The sequence below is a fragment of the Paramormyrops kingsleyae genome, chromosome 2, assembly GCF_048594095.1.
Source record: "Paramormyrops kingsleyae isolate MSU_618 chromosome 2, PKINGS_0.4, whole genome shotgun sequence".
Lineage (NCBI taxonomy): Eukaryota > Metazoa > Chordata > Actinopteri > Osteoglossiformes > Mormyridae > Paramormyrops > Paramormyrops kingsleyae.
The window spans coordinates 15,359,951-15,377,124 of NC_132798.1; the positions used below are offsets into that span (position 1 = coordinate 15,359,951).

The window sequence follows — 17,174 nt, forward strand, 5'->3', positions numbered from 1 at the left end:
TTAATTTTAAGGTCGATAATGCTTGGCATAGCTCTTGGCCAGTGGTTATAAGCTCCCAGACTGAGGGCCTCGCTGAAGGGCTCAGCAGTGAAATCACTCTGCCGATTAGGGGATGCAAACCAGCGGCATTCCGATCATCGCATCCCAGCTTCGCACCTCCCCAGGCCAGGTTCTACCAGTAGAGGTTGCATTGACAAAGGCATTTGCTCCTGCATATAGTCTAGCTGTATGAATGGGTGAAAACTGTGTGCTTTTTGAATAAAAGAAAAGCATTTGAGATGTGAACATTTGAGCATTTTAAGTTGTGCTTTTTGTCCCTGTTGGAGGCTGTGCGTCACCCTTCCCGACCGTAGCACTTAAATCTTTCCCTGTTTCACTTTTGACACCCACTTCAACAAAAATCTTCATTTGAACAGGAAAGGGTTTCGTGGACAAATCAGATCTGTCTTCCTCTGTGTGCGTCCTGTTCCATAGTTGAACAGAAGTATTTGCAGGGACAAACTTTTTGTTACAAGGTGGCATTTGCTGCAGATAATGCTAACCTCTGTGACCTGGGATAACCCCTCCCCCCCATGGCCACACATGCACGTACACACCCTGGCAGTAGGAAGCGGTCAGTCTGCCAGCCCATTGTGCTGACTCCTCGGGACATGCTGGGATTTGCACTGTCTTCCTGGCATTTGCATTAGGGGCCGGCGAGGATGAGTGATGTAGACTGGCCCCTGGAGGTAGGAGGGAGTACTGCAGCATGAACTGACCCTCTAAAGCAGGGGAGGCCAATCTAATCCGCAAAGGGCCGCTGTGTATGCGGGTTTTCGCTGCAGACTGAAGACTCCACACACCTGGGTTTGAACAGCTGACCTACAGATTATCCCAAAAATCTGCATACACACCAGCCCTTTGCAGGTAAGATTGGCTACCCCTGCTCTAAAGGTCTCCCATACTTTGTAGAATCAGGACTGAAATGATAGCAATGCAAAACGACATGATGGCAGGTCTGTCATGTGTATCCAAACAAAGGGGAACCTTAAATACAGGGTTGCATTGGCCATCTGGCATACCAGGAATTTTCCCAGTAGGCCAATGAGGTGAGGACTGAACTGGCCATCTGGCATACCGGTGGGCCGATCATAATGGGCCTTTATAACCAAAAGCTTAGTGCTGGTTTTTAATCCCAGTCTGGTTCTGCTTAAATAGTTAAATGCAAACTGATATAACCGGAAAATATTGCTAATTGTACCAAAAGTACTCCAACAATGACATCATCTCAAGTCGATATGAAAAGTACATCTTTTTTATCAAGTAACTATCATGTTATGTTCCTCAAAAAGAGGTATCATGTTATTCCTGCCATAAACATGCTGCCTTGGCAATTGCGTAAGTAATAAGAAAAATATCGGACAGAGTAAATAATGCGCGAGGAAAAATGTTACCGGTTGAATCATATTTATGAGGATGCGGTGAAAATGCGGTGCGATCAGAGGCCCGCTTATACTCAGCAGGTCAGGGGAGACAATGAGACGCTGAATCTCAAGAATAGCTCTGCATCCCCGGGATCGAGTGCGGTCCGGAGAACATTGAAGGTTTGAACTGATAGTTAGCTAGTTTAACTACAGAGTCGACATATCTAGCAAATTTGAAACGATTACGCAGTGATGTAATAGCATTAGTATTTAATTTCATAATGCAGTGGCTTTTTTTGTTGTAAAGTTTAAGATTCATCGTAGGGCATGCTTAAGTACATGTAATATTTCAGTCTATTATAGCTCAGATATGACAGTGCAGGATCCTCTAAAATATTATAATATTCTTTACGGAACCCTACGGCGTAAAGTTTTAACTTACATTTAGGTCATTCCATTTCGTTTCAGTTTTCTTCGTGGAAATTAAAGATACTTAATCGTTTTACAAGTACACATGGAATTATTTATATTTTCCCCGTGTACCGATATCGCATTTATACTGTCCATTGAGACGTACAGACACGGGGGAAAAGCTTGGGAGGAGTGCTTAGGGTCAGAGATTTATGACAATCTCGGAGCAGTTTTCGGTGTCAAGAGCCAAAATATAACCACTTCTCTAGACAAGGAACTTAATTGAAACAACAACCTTCCGATCACGACCACACAGACGTACCGCTCACATACACACATCCGTGCATCTCCTGACCGCATTGAAAAAATGCATTTTAAAAAAGTTTTTTGTTATTCTAACACATTATATTTTAACTTAAAACCAGATAGGATGTTTTTCCATTGCTGTCACCAAAACGTCAACATGCAGTGATGTTTTATACTTTTGCACTGGAATTATGTTAAGTAATCCCTTTTACTGCAAGCTCCAGCTGGCATCTTGCGGATCCGCAAAATCACTTCCCATTTCTGACATTAATAACCTCTAATCTGGAAAGCGGATTCTTCTTTTTTGGAGAGTAAAAAACAGAGGGAGAATTTACCGTAAAACTCAGAAAAAATATTCACAGTTGGCTTGTTCACATGGAGAAAGTTCCGCTTGTGAATTTTTGTAGATGAGCCTGAGTACAAATCTTCCAATCCGAATGCGGTAAGGGGGTATGTAGAGAAATCGAAGCCTTGTATGACAAAACACGGGTTTTACAAACCAGTTATCCATCGCAGTGTCGGCGTATATTACCGACATTATGGTACACCGGAAGCGTGACGGCACGTTAGGCGGCTTGTGATTGGCTGGTCGGACCTGTTCTCCCGCTGTCGCGACGCGTCCCAGTCTCCTGTTTCCCTGCGGGCAATCGCCGCGTGTCCGTGGAGAGTTGGCGAGGTCTGCATCCACCGTCTAAGCCGGATCCGCAGGTGAGTGAACCTGGAGCTCACGGTACTTTGCCATGAGCTCTACCTGTATGTACAGCCACGTGTGCTCTAAGGACAGGAACAGGAGATGAAGCCCATTTTTGTTCTTTATATGCACAGTGTGCACGTATTTTAATGTATGATTGTTGTTTACACACGGATTGCTCATCAATGGGTAAACCTATCACCGCGACTGCCTCTGTATGTTCTTGTTAATCTTGTTGAGCGGATATGCTGAGATAGACTGTGATGCGGACTGAACCGGTTCTGGTCACCGTGTTGCGTCTTCTTCGAGGGATGAGGCGCTGGGCGTCTGAATCGATTTTGTTGGGAAGTAATGCGTTCAGTTACTACACGGCAGGTCTTGGTAGAATAATATAGGTCCCTCTCAGCCTCCGATTTTCACCATTCGATCAGTAGCCTGGGATGTGCCAAACACTGCCAAGTGGCCGTCAGGAAAGTGAGACAAGCCATGGATGAAACCTGATGATCGTCCTGGACCCCGAGGACGTAACTCATGGGGGACACCCCCCCCCCCCCCCCAAAAAAAAAAACGCAGCCAAGTGCCACATAAATAGCTAAGGCACGCTCCTTACTGCCCTATTTGGATTCCTTGCGGTTGGAGCTAAAGTGCAGTTTACTGTCTTTTATTAGCTCATCTTGCTTACTCTCTTTTATGCGCTGCCTCACCCAGCTGTTGTGGGTACCACACCTGCCTTTGAACAGGTTGGTTATTAAACAGTTCAATATAATATACTGTCTAGAGGAATGGATTTACTCCAGCAGAGCTCAGGTGAACTGGTGAGAGGCACACCCAGTGCTTCTTTGTGTGTGTTGCTGGTAGCTCACTAAACTCTGGTCTGTGTAACTGAACTTGTAATTTTGCGGTGTTATTAAGGTCTGTTAGGCTGTGTAAGGGATACTTTAGTAATTTATACTGTTTGTCATGCCCACACTTTCCCCAGAGTGATTTTTGCAGATCTGTGCTTTGTTTTTTATAAGCTGCATGTTTTACCAGAATATATCGGGTCTCTCGCATCTCCTTCCTCTTTTTCTGTTCATGTTCTGAACTTTAGGTCACAAGTCCAGTTTCTTATCCGGCTGCTGAGTAGGGTGCGGCTTAGTTTCATTTTGCGCAGAGTGAACTTATCTGTCACTGCTTCCCGCTGATGGGGGGGGGGGGGGGCGGTCATGTGGGTGACGTGGGTAGTGAGGTGACAGGCCCCCTCCTGCTGTTGGGGACTTGAGCATGCATGGGGGGGGGGGGGGGGCTTGAGCACCTGCCCCTTTTGCCCGAACTGAAACTGCCCCGTTTTGAAGCTCTAAGTCAGGGCTGTTCAACTCACGGTCCTCAAGGGCCAAGCCCTGCTGATTTTTCCGGCCTTCCTTCACCTGTGAGTCAGGTGTGAAGCCTCTGACCAATCAGAATCAGTAATTATTAAACGAACTACCTGGGAGAACTGAAAACAAGGCCTGGATTTGGAATCGAAGGCCTGAATTGAATAGCCCTGCTCTAAGTACTCTTAATCAATAACCCCTCCCCCCCTTCAGCAAAACTGACCTTAGGCCACACCCCCTCTGACATCACTGCACATGTGCAAAATGAAGTTAGGAACTGTCCAGTCGTAGACAAAACCGTCTGTAAGGAGGACGAAAAAGACTTTCAGCCGCCCAGAGACTAGGGGGGCCGTGATTGTGCAAGCATGGGTGATGGTAGCTTTTAGGGATGGTAAGATTCACAGATTCACATCAGTGCACCGACGTAGAAGTTCTCGATACAATTTTCTCCATTTAAAAAACAGTGTGCACCAGATACAATTTGTAATGAACTCGGGATGCATCATTTCTAATGTCTTTACATTGATAAAATCTGATTTATTAACATATAATTATCAGTAGAGGCCGTATACCTTTATTATTATGTCATGAGTAATTTTATATTGAGATTGATTCCCCCTCCTGAATTCTTTTGCATCACATTATATGGCATTGAATTTAATCGCGTCAAAACAAATCATTTTGAATCTCACTGTGTCGCAATCGGGCTGAATCATATCGCATTTGCAGTTGCTTTATATGTATCTTTAATGTATCGGATCATTGGCAATGCATCAAGATGTGTCTCATGTCGGCCTCAGTGATGGAGGTGCACATCCTTAGCAGTTTGGGTTTTGGATGGGCCTCGTTCTTTGCATGGCCCGTCGTGTAGGTGCTGTGTGTGTGACTGCCTATATGGATGCTGTTCTGTGTGTTTTCTGAGTGGCTGTGTGAGGGCTTAGTCATCATTTATTGGGCTCCTCATGATCACAGACAAATGGGCAGAGTTTCAGTCACGGACGTGAGGGCGACTTGGCAGTGCCTGTCTCCACACTGTGTGTCCTCAGAGGTCACTTGTGTAAAGTCATTCACCTCTCCCTACCCAACAAGATTGTTTCTGTTGCACTTCCCTTTTGGAATATTTTCAAGCTATTTTGTGTGTGTTGGAACAGCCAAATACCTGTTCAAATTACACTGAACGCCCTTGAGTGGCATACTTGACACAGATTGTTTATGCAAAATGTCTGTCACACACTGTGCTATAGATAGTACCAGCAGTGTATGTTTGCAATATCATTTTCATTGTGTTTGTTCTACTTTTTTTCAGTTTGGCTGTAACATGTTGTTCGTATTCTGAAAGCTGATGAGGAGCCTTAGGAGTATAATTTTAAAAGCTATGTGCTGCTGAGTGTTGTTGGCTTTAGGTTGTAGACTATCCTCTTCTGAAGGGTCTTTGTCCCATGATGGTACTATCGATCACCTAGGCTGCCTCGATCCGATCTTGAGTCAATCTACGCTCTCCTCCGTCTGGGCGAGGCTCAGCTGTTGTTTTACTCAGAAAGGTGAAATAACAACATGTGGAAAAATGACCTTCTGACAGGCACAGCCTTCGCTTGGGGCTGATGGCATCTCAGGTTGTGAGGATATTGCACAAATGCCGCAGGAGCTTTGCCTGAAGGAAGGCATCACCTCATTGAGAAGGATGTTGATGACTCCCAGGAGGGGTTCCTGTTTTGGTACAGCTGTCCTCTCTCCAGGTTTGACCTCCATTGCTTGGAGGGTTTAGTCTCCTCCATAAATGAAGTTGAAGTACCGTATAAACCCATTTAATGCTCCTTTCAATTTAAGGTGCTTGAAAGTATTCCATCCATCCATCCATTGTCCAACCCGCTTATCCTACTGGGTCGCGGGGCAATGGGCACGAGGCAGGGAACAACCCTGGATGGGGGGCCAACCCATCGCAGGGCACACTCACACCAGTCACTCACACATGCACAGAGGTGTGAGGCAACAGTGCTAACCACTGCACCACCATGCCGCCCCCTTGAAAGTATTTCCAGACATAATGTCATGTCACACAGCCAGGCACAGTCACATTACCCAACCCTATCTTGGTGATTGGGCAGCTATCAGAGAGTTTACTACAATGGATATATGGGGGGGGGGTGATGGGTTAACACTGTAAATGTAAATGCAAAGTCCAGGCACTGGTTTGGAACGAAGCTGAAAAGTAATAAACACAGGACCTTCTAGCACTCATGGAGATTATGGGTCTCTGGACTGGTGTTAATGCTGAGATTCTGGGGAGAGAGAGCAAACTAATATGTCCCCATCACAGACCAAGCTGGATGCTGACTTTTCTGAGCCCGTGCGCTATCCAGACACCTATCCTTGTAAGTGGTATGATGGTAGCGGTGTGCTGTTAATGAAATCAACATGAACGGACATAGTAACGAGCCCGCTAGTGCCCCCAGTGGCAGCACATAGCAGAGCATTGTCGTAGGTCTGTCCCTGTCTCCCCATCCCTGTCCCTAGAGCCCTGTTTCCCTTAAACTCTGGGAGCTTTTTCCACCAGCCCCCTCACTTTTCCTGTAGAGAAGCGGACTCACTGATGCCCCCGTGGCAGGATGCAGTAGAGCACGGTCTCTGATGGTGTGTCCCTGTCTCCCTGTGTCCCCAGAGTCTCCTCTGCCATCACCATGCTGTCCAGGATGTTGGCAGCCCTGCGCCCATGTGTGGCCAGTGCCCGCTGGGTGCACACTAAGGAAAAGGGCAAGCCGCTGATGCTCAATCCACGCACCAACAAGGTAAGAGCACCGAGGCAGGCAAGGTTGTAGGTGCAGTAAGAGAGGGAGGTGCAGTAAGAGAGGGAGGTGCAGTAACAGAGGGAGGTGCAGTAACATGCATATGTGGGCCCCTTTCCTCATGTCACACGACTTCCTCTTGAGCTTAGGCGTGTACAGGAGCAGGTGTGTGATGCACTGGTTACAGCATACAGTATGTCACGCTGAGACAGATACATATGTTGTGTATACATTATGTCATACATATAAACCGTAGTTGGACAACAGCAGTATGGAGAAAGAAAGTAGCATCAAATGTAATATAGAGGAAGGAATAAAATAAAGGAAGCCGATCTGATTAGGCGGTGGATGGTTTCTAGATGAGGTTTGCAGTGCGCTTTGGCAATGAGAGCTGTCTCACTCACAAGGATCTGAAACATGATTGCGAAGCATGATTTAGCGACAGTTGCGTCATTTCTTCTTATATGTGAAGGGTCCTTGAAGCTTGTGTGACAGATACGCGTGACTAAAGTTCCACTTGTTGTATAACTGCTTGTTCTATAGCCCCGATCCCTTGATCTGAGAATTGGAACTAGACTTCCAAACGACAGGACTAACACGTTACGACTTTGTCCAGGCTTGACCAGACTGATTGCTGTGTGTGATTGGTTACGGAAATGAGTGACTGACCTGTTCTGATTCACTCTTGTTTTGACCTGGTGGCAGATTCTCTCACTGCGCAGACCCTTATTGACTATTTATTGTAAAATCAAGGTTTTAAATACTAACATGAGAGTTGGTGCCTCAGGCCGCTTCTGGTGCATCCTGAACACTTGGGTGGCCCCTGGTGACCAGGAGGCCTCCTCCAATTGGTGTAAAAGGTTTGATTTTAGTGGTCTGAGTGGTACAGCAGAGCCTATTGGAAGGCCACTTCCTGAAGTGTGGAGCATCAGGCTGTTCTGCCGATTGGCTGCCAGCCCAATACAGGAGGGCTGCTTATGGGTTCCTAGCGTGTTATTGGTCCTCCAAGTCACATGTGCTTTTATTTCCCTGGGCCTACTGAATAGAGGGCTTATTTTTTTCCTGAAGTAGCAGGTCTGTCTAGCTCTGTCCTGAATAAAAATGAACTGTGTTGCCCTTCTTCAGCACTGTGATGCAGTCATTCTGGGTGGAAAGCTGGGGGTGCTGTTTACAAGGGCATGTCTTGGCCTGAATCCCTCCCCCTAAACACCCCCTCCCCTTACTCGGGCAAACAGGCCGTCTGTGTCTAAGCCTGCACAGACACAGGGTAAAAAAATATGTGTTATATTGGCTTTTCCTCTACATTAGTAAAAAAAAAAAATCACATTTTTTAGTTTGAAGTGCTTAAAGAACTTTTGACAGAAACGTTGCATGAATATAAATGAAAAATGGCGTAACAGAGCAGCAGCAGCCCTGACGTTGTGCACCGTTAATCAGAGGCTGGCTCATTATGAAGCTTTGTTATGATGCTGCTCTTGGTCTCCTCAGGAAACTAATTACAGTCCAGCACAGGAAGTCGGGTTATGAATCATTTGTTTGGACAGAAGAAGAATCAGTTACGCTAATTAACCAGATGTGGTCCCTGTCACCGACTGCACTGCCATGCCTATGCCTACCCTCCCCCCCCCCCCCCCCCCCCCCATAGGGCATGGCGTTCAACCTTAGGGAGCGGCAGATCCTGGGCCTGCAGGGACTGCTGCCCCCCAAGATCGAGACCCAGAATATCCAGGCCCTGCGTTTCAAGAGGAACCTGGACAAGATGACTGACCCACTGGAGAAGTGAGCTGCAGCACCCCCTAGTGTCTGTAGAGAGCAGCGTGCATGCGGGGCCTGTGTATTTCACAGTGTAAAGGGGCTTGGTATGACCTGGGCCACCCCCCTAGCCTGTTGGCCCTCCCGTTTGCCATGTGGGGACACTCATGAAAACCATGTGTTTACCCCGATTTGATTTGTATGCTCACATTCTTTATTAGCCCAGGCAGAGTGGCTTCCACAGCCTGTTACTGTTTTTATTTCTGATGTTTGGTTTATTTCATGGGTGGTGTGGTGGCGCACTGGTCAGTGCTGCTGCCTCACAGAAAGAAGGTCCTGGGTTTGGTCCACGGGTCGGGCGTAGGACCTTTCTGTGTGGAGTTTGCATGCTCTCCTCATTCGCGTGGGTTTCCGCTGGGGGCTCCGGTTTCCACCCACAGTCCAAAAGTGTGTGTGGTAGGTTGATTGGTGACTCTGAGTTGGCCCCATAGTTGTGTGCGTGTGAGTGTATGCACCCTGCGGTGTGTTCTGCGCCTGCCCAGGGTTGGTTCCTGCCTGCGCCTGTTGTTCCTGGGATAGGTTCCGGTCCCCCCCCGCAACTTCGGTTGGCATTAAGCGGTTATGGTGATGGATGGATGGTTTATTTCATTTGCAGCCCGTACTAATAGCTAAGGTTCTGGGGTTAGGATTGGTGGGAATCATTTAACCAGTTTCCTAAAAGAAATCATTTTAAAAGCATATGCGTGATATTAATGTAATGTATGTACTGTAATTCTCCTGTTTATTGAGCTGTTAGCTGTGTTAACTCACCCCCTTGGGCACCCCTCCGTGCTCAGGTACATCTACCTGATGGGCATCCAGGAGAGGAATGAGCGGCTCTTCTACCGCGTGCTGATGGAGGACATAGAGCGGCTCATGCCAATTGTGTACACCCCCACCGTCGGCCTGGCATGCTCGCAGTACGGCCACATCTTTCGGCGACCCAAGTAAGCACCGCGTCCCGCCGAGAAGGCTGCAGGGGTAGGAGGTGGCAGTGGCCTGAGGAACATCCAGGTGATGCGATCACGTGTCCCGTAACACTTCTGGCTGCTGCTTGACTTTGTCCAGAGGCCTGTTCATCTCCATCCTGGACAGAGGACACATCCGGTCCATACTGGACAACTGGCCCGAGACGAACGTGAATGTGAGCTTGTTGCCTAGGGATTGCCCATAGCTGGCAGAACAGTGCTGAATGCCTCTGTCAGCAAATTGCAAAATTGGATGCCTGTCTCTCCCATGTTTATAGGCTGTTGTGGTGACAGATGGGGAGCGCATCCTGGGTTTGGGGGACCTGGGTGTTTACGGAATGGGGATTCCCGTTGGGAAGCTGTGTCTCTATACGGCCTGTGCCGGGATCAGACCAGAGTGGTGTCTCCCGGTCTGCATCGATGTGGGTACCAACAACCAGGTATGTATGGGGGTGGTGTGGTGCATTATAGTTAAAGGGCTATGGGTTGTGGGTCGCTGACAAGCTTTCCAACTTGGCAGACTCTGCTGAAGGATCCATTCTACATGGGCCTCTACCAGAAGCGAGATCGCTCTCAGCTCTATGATGACCTCATTGACGAGTTCATGGAGGCCGTGGTGGATAAGTACGGCCAGGACACCCTTATCCAGTTTGAGGACTTCGGGAATCATAATGCCTTCCGCTTTCTCAGGAAGTACCGGGAGAAGTACTGCACCTTCAATGATGACATCCAAGGTCGGTCAGGTTGCACCATGGAGACATTTACGGTCCATTCTGGTATTGCCTGGGAGAGCTTAATGGTCTCTGAATGAAAAAATGGCTAATAGGCTAATATCTGTTTACTCTACATCTATAAGTTTTCTACAATTCTGAACGTCTGGACATGCTTCTTGTGGCTATATTGCACATTTCAAAACCAGGCACTCAACCATACCAGTAGATGAGTGTTAAGACGTATTAACTGTGAGTGCTAAGATCAGACCTTTATTTAGCAGATGCCTTTGTCTAAATTGACTTATAAATGAGCATCAGAGAGCAGGGTTAGCCAGTGTCCCTAGAGCGATTGAAGTTAAGAACCTTGCTGAAGGGTGACATCACTCTACCGGCCATGGGATTTCAACCCACAACCTTCAAGACATGGGCATACATCCTTGATCCTCTGAGCTGCACAATCTGTCTTCAGTCATTACCCAGGCCTCAGAGCTACCTGTAGAGGCTCCAAGCTGCAGTGTGAGATGCCTTCTTGCAGAGTGGTATTTCAGCGTGATCATGCACATGCGTGTTGTAACATGTTCGGCTCCTTGTTCAGGCACTGCGTCTGTGGCCCTGGCTGGCCTGCTAGCTGCCCAGAGAACCATTGGAAAGCCCATCACTGAACATCGGGTCTTGTTTCTGGGGGCTGGAGAGGTAAGGAGTACAAAGGGATTAATTCTACTCCTCCTTAACTCTCACATAGTGACAGCCACTCCTTCTCACTGATCCATGGTTTTAAACGTGTCTTTGAGCATTCTGATGTGTGCTTCATCTCTGGAGGACACATTTGGAGCAGCTCGGTCGTTACTCTGCCATCTGTTGGGCCCTGGCACCAAATTGCCCAAATGTAGCAGTTTGCTTGGCTCCATGGCCGCTGTTGGGCTTCCGGTACCAACGCTGGGCACGCTTACAGTCATTTCGCGAGTCTGCTAGTCGTGGCGTTCCAGACCTCCCCTTTGCTGGGAGGTTGCTCTGGGACTTTCCAACTGTTCCTGGCATGGATTTGTTTTATAATTTACTACATTTTTCTTGACTACCGTCTCCCTCTGCAGGCTGCTCTGGGCATCGCCAACCTGATCGTTATGGCAATGATGGAGGCTGGAGTGTCTCAGGCAGATGCCCGGAAGAAGATCTGGATGTTTGACAAATATGGGCTCTTGGTGCAGGTGAGGCACTGGTGGGTGGGGATGTTGAGGTGTTTGGGGGAGTTGGAGGCATGTCTGTCTGTCTCTTATACCTGCCTTATCGCACATCTTTTCCCAGGGCCGAGAGGACATTGACAGCAATCAGGAGGGATTTGTCCATCCCAGCCCAGGGAATGTCCAGAGCTTCCTGGATGCAGTCAACCTCCTCAAGCCAACTGCCATCATTGGTAAGTGCCTCTCTCGTTCCTCCTATTCCTTACTAAATGTCTTCCTCCTCTCCTCCTGATTCTTGCTGATCCTCTTCCCTCACTCACTACTCCTGATCCTCTTCCCTCTCTCCCTCCTTCTGATCCTCCTCCCTCTCTCCCTCCTTCTGATCCTTGATGATCCTCACTCCCTTCTCCGGATCCTTGCTAGTCCTCCCTCCCTCCCTCCTTCTGATCCATACTAATCCTCCTCCTGAGCCTCACTGATCTAACACCCTCCCGCCTCCTAACCCTTGCTGATCCTCCTCCCTCTCACCCTCCTCCAGATCCTCCTTCCTCTCTTCCTCCTTCTGATCCTTACCGATCCTCCTCCCTCATTCCTTCCTCCTGATCCTTGCTGATTCTCCTCCCTCAGTCCTTCCTCCTGATCCTTTCTGATCCTCCTTCTGGTCCATGCTGATCTTTCTCCTTTTCTCCCTCCTCCTGATCCATGGTGATCCTCCCTCCCTTCTCCTTATCCTCCTCCTGACCCTTGCTGCTCCTCCCTCATTCTGATCTTTTCTCATTCTCCACCTGATCATCACTGATTGAGTACCCTCCCTCATCCTGATACCGCCCTCCCCCCTCCTCCTGATCCTTGCTGATCCTCCTCCCTCACTCCCTCTTCCTCAGCCTTGCTGATCCTCCTCCTTCCATCCTCCTCCTGATCCTTGCTGATCCAGTGCTCTCGCTCCTGACCCTCACTGATCCTCTTCCTGATCCTCGACAGTCCTGCTCTCTCCCTTCTCCTGATCCTCCCTCCATCCTCCTGATTCTTGCTGATCCTTGCACAGGGGTGGCTGGAGCGGGTCCCCTCTTCACCAAGGAAGTCCTCGCTGCCATGGGCAACCTGAATGACAGGCCCATCATCTTTGCCCTCAGTAACCCCACAAACAAGGCAGAGTGCACGGCTGAGGATGCCTACACCATCACACAGGTATCTACTCCCCACACTTACCCAAACCCTTATGCAGGTGTGTATATATACCCACATAAAAACATAAGAAATTTACAAACAAGAGGAGGCAATTCGGCCCATCAAGCTTGTTTGGGGAGAACTCAACTAATAGCTCAGAGTTGTTAAAATCATATCTAGCTCTGATTTAAAGGAACCCAAGGTTTTAGCTTGCACTATACTAACAGGGAGACTATTCCATACTCTAACTACATGCTGTGTAAAGAAGCGCTTTCTTAAATCCAGTTAAAAATGTCCTCCTGCTAATTTCTACCCATGGCGACAAGTTCTTGTATTTGAACTAAAATTGAAGTAACTATTTGGTTAAACAGCATCCAGACCTCTTAGAATCTTATATACCTGGATCATGTCCCTCCGTAGTCTCCTTTGCTTGAGGCTAAACAGATTCAGCTCAGCTAACCTCTCCTCATAAGACATTCCTCTAAGACCAGAATCATTCTTGTAGCCCTACGTTAAACCCTTTCTAAGGCAGCAATGTCCTTTTTAAGGTAAGGTGACCAAACCTGCACATAATATTCTAGGTGGGGTCTTACCAAGGAATTATATAATTGTAGCATCACCTCCCTTGACTTAAACTCCACACACCTAGAGATGCAAACCAACATCCTATTGGCCTTTTTAATTACTTCCCCGCACTGGTGAGAGTGGGACATGGAAGCATCAACATACACACCAAGGTCTTTCTCATAATCCGCTACCTTTATTTCAGTGGAACCCATAAAATATCTGCACTTTATATTTCTGCTTAGTTCAGTATCTGCTATACCACCCACCTTGGTGTCATCTGCAAATTTAGCCAGTTTACTGTACATATTTGGTGTTAATATCATTAATGTAAATTATGAATACCCGTGGTCCTAAAATTGAACCCTGCGGTACCCTGCTATGAACGCAGGCCCGCTCTGACATTGTGCCTCTAGTAACTACCCACTGCTTCCTGTCTGTTAACCAGTTGTAACCATTTTAACCCTTGAAAATGGCTGAATTTGACTATGTTGTAGATGTCATTTCAGCAGTCGACCCCTGACTTGGTTTTCTTGCCCTGTCTTGTTTGCTGGATGCAGGGCCGGTGCCTGTTTGCCAGTGGAAGTCCATTTGGACCTGTGACTCTAAGCGATGGCCGTGTTTTCACTCCTGGCCAGGGGAATAATGCGTACATCTTTCCCGGTGAGTGCAGGACACATTTACTTACTCCTTGACCTGTTGTCTTACTCTGGTTTCCATCTGTCTTGACTTGGTAGAGTAAGACAATGCAGGTGTGACAGGTCCATGGGACGGGCACTGCTTCTTGGCACATTAATCACACAGGTGGTCTGTGGGATTAGATGTGTGAACCTTGAGTAGGCTGAGAGTTGGCTGTCCATGTCTTGCAGGTGTGGCCCTGGCTGTGATCCTCAGTGGAGTGAGACACATCAGTGACACCATCTTCCTGCAGGCTGCCAAGGTCAGAGTTGAACTGGGTCTGAATGTTTTGCTGAGGTCTCCATTTCTGGTCTGAGTGGGAGGGGCCTTGTGTGGGTCTCTGTTAGACCTGAGATGTTAATTATGTCCTGGAATTAGTTTATTGTGCCACTTTTTAGTCTTATGGAAATTAGTTTAATAGAAACCAGAAAGTCCCATCAGGATCATTACCTGAAACTGTTGCTGAGTGCAGGAGGATCTCGAACCCCAGTACTGTGGCATCTTGGAAAGGTTTACATGTATGTGTTGGCTTATGTTCCTTCAGACACTGGCAGAGCAGTTGACTGATAAGGATATGGAGCAGGGCCGTCTGTACCCACCCTTGTCCAACATCCGGGAGGTGTCACTCCGAATGGCAGTGAAGGTGAGACCTAGGTGATGGTCTGGGATGCTGGATCAGTCAAGGAACGAACAAACGCTTAGTGTAACACTAAATTAATGCATTGAGCAATAACAAAGTGCTGGACTGCTCACCCCTGTGATGGGTTGGTGCCACATCCTGGGTTATTCCCTGTCTTATGCCTAGCTTCTAGGATAGCCTACAGACCCCCGCAGCCCTGAATCGGGCACAGAAAACACATGTATGGATGAACTGTTCACCTTGATATTGGGGGGGGAAGGTTGCTAAGAGTGAATCGTTCACTTCAGTGGCATGACTAACCTCTATCTGTCTGCCCACAGATCGTTGAATATGTCTATGCTAAAGGCATGGCCTTTCGGTACCCGGAACCAATGGATAAGAACAGCTTCGTCAGGGCATCCGTGTGGAACACGCAGTATGACTCCTTCCTTCCTGACATCTACGACTGGCCGGGGAGTGCCCAAGAACCCCCCAAAATAGAGTAGACGCGGCTGCGCAGGAGGGGCGAGAATTGCATCTCCTCAACACTCAGAAGAACAGGAAAGCACTCCACACCACTGTCACCAAGCTCCTTTTCAGCTTATAGACCCCTAAGTGCTGACATTTCACTCACAAAGGGTTCGCTGGAGAATGTTCCCTGTGAAGCAGGCTATTTTGAACGCTCCTTTTGTTTATACGTGTTTACTATGTATGGCTGACCACTGTCTGAACAGCTAGGAACTCCAGCTCCGCAGTCACTCAGTGTCCCCAAGTTATCTCCGCTGTTTAATGGGCTGTCAAATTTAACACTTAGACCTGGTGATTGTGGTTCCTCTGGCTAAATATGCACTCCAATTAAGCAGTTAAGAGACGAGATAGCATGATAAACACATGCTGTGTGACCCATAGTTACACAGCACGGCTTAGCCATGGTGCACTTGTTCATTAAACTTACCTCCAAACTTTTAAAAAAATTTTGTTAAGAATATTTAAATGGTTTTTAGAGACTTTTGATATATAGAACTTTGGGTTTTGTTTGTACTTAACACATTTCTGACTATTAATATTATTTAAGGTCTGAATTGTGGAAGGGTTGGGGTAAATTTGAGATTGACTGTCAAAGTGCCTGTGTGGGATTCCTTAGCATCCAGATCCACAGCTGTCAGATGCTTCAGGAGGCAGAGTAGTTATACTATCATATGGTGAATAATGTACAAGCTTCCTCCCTGTATTGTAAAAAGAGCAGTGACCACTGGTCTTGATACCAGAAGCAAAGAGCACAAACACCCTGCTTTGCTGGTTTCTGGTGGATCTGGCTGCCTTTAGTCATCCTACAAAAAAGGCTGGCTAACTGGTTGCTATGCGTGTCCAGGTACAAATAGCCCAGATTGGGTACTTATACCACTGTGTTGGGGGTATATTGTGCTTGTCTGGCTGACTCCCCCCAGCTTTTCTGTGTATTCTTGTATGTTATACCAGCGCTGAGAAGTTTTCAGCTGTGTCTTTTCATGTATTTGACTACAGAGGGACCTAGACTTTAGATACTATCAGTCATCAAGGGTCCTTAAAGGATATCATACGCAGGCATGAACTTTTTTTTTTAAGTTGAAACTGACATTAGTGTTCCAGCGCACTTTTTTGATAACTGTCTCAGTCCCCGTGAGGTGTCGTCTTGTTTATGGAATTTATTTTTTATTATGAGATGCTGTTGCCTTAGTCTGTAAAAGCTGCGTATACCCGTCGACGGCACTTTTAACCGTGACTAATAAATAAAAATACTTTAGTTTCCCACCTTGTGCTGCATTCCTTTTTATGACTGTCCAAGAAGTGCTTTTTGTTATCACTTAATGCGACTTGATTTTATACCCCCACCCAACCTTTTATTGTTCAGGCATGAATGGGCGAGACTGAGAAACCGGCAGCCATAAGACAACGCTAATTCATCAGCACAGGGCCCTATGTCTCAGCCCCGGTGAATATCCGTATAAATCAGACCGCGCTTTGTTTTGGAGAAAAGTTTATGCCCAACACAACACTAATAACTCATCCAATAGTCATTACTGGTTGATTTCTTTCCTGAAGCTGTTAGCCAGACGCTCGCTTATTCATTTAGAAGTCTAAATAACTAGCTGATCAGGGCCCAGTTTTTCAAAAAAATTAATCTGGATCAAATTGGTCCGGATTTGGAAATCCCATGTTTTGCTATCCAGGATTAACTGATTTATCTTACTTTTATGACAGCTTTTTAAAGGAACATTGGGTTGGATCATTGTGATCCAAATATCAAATTTCAGGATTACCAAATCCTGTTTACCATAGCCTTAAATGGAACCAACAGTGTAGCCTACTGGCTTAGCAAAAAAAACAACAGGTAGGCAAAATACCAGTGGCCACAAATAGCCATTGTTTGTTTTAATTGTAAGAAACAGAAACACTGCAAAAAAAAAAAAAAAAAAACTTTTACATTTTTTTAGTTTGTTCTAATGTTAAATAAAACAAAAACAATACTGTCAAAAATCATTTACAGGACAGACACCAATGTTCTTACAT

At 46.9% G+C, this 17,174-nt stretch overlaps 1 protein-coding gene across 1 annotated transcript; it reads left to right on the forward strand.

Annotated features, from left to right (window-relative positions):
- Nucleotides 1-2,674: 2,674 nt before the first annotated feature.
- On the forward strand, nt 2,675-16,415 carry me2 (malic enzyme 2, NAD(+)-dependent, mitochondrial). The gene is made up of 15 exons (XM_023836725.2): nt 2,675-2,828; nt 6,823-6,949; nt 8,592-8,725; nt 9,535-9,684; nt 9,806-9,881; nt 9,984-10,145; nt 10,226-10,439; nt 11,014-11,111; nt 11,510-11,623; nt 11,721-11,829; nt 12,642-12,784; nt 13,888-13,990; nt 14,197-14,267; nt 14,550-14,648; nt 14,966-16,415. The coding sequence occupies exons 2-15, from the start codon at nt 6,842-6,844 to the stop codon at nt 15,128-15,130; spliced, it is 1,746 nt and encodes a 581-aa protein (XP_023692493.1). The 5' UTR covers nt 2,675-2,828; nt 6,823-6,841; the 3' UTR covers nt 15,131-16,415.
- Nucleotides 16,416-17,174: the final 759 nt, after the last annotated feature.

Excerpts from the sequence above, each read along its gene's own strand:
- me2 (XM_023836725.2), top strand. The coding sequence starts at position 6,842 with ATGCTGTCCAGGATGTTGGCAGCCCTGCGCCCATGTGTGGCCAGTGCC. Across the intron at positions 10,440-11,013 it reads CTTCAATGATGACATCCAAG|GCACTGCGTCTGTGGCCCTG; the intron begins GTCGGTCAGGTT and ends CTCCTTGTTCAG. Across the intron at positions 12,785-13,887 it reads ATGCCTACACCATCACACAG|GGCCGGTGCCTGTTTGCCAG; the intron begins GTATCTACTCCC and ends TGCTGGATGCAG.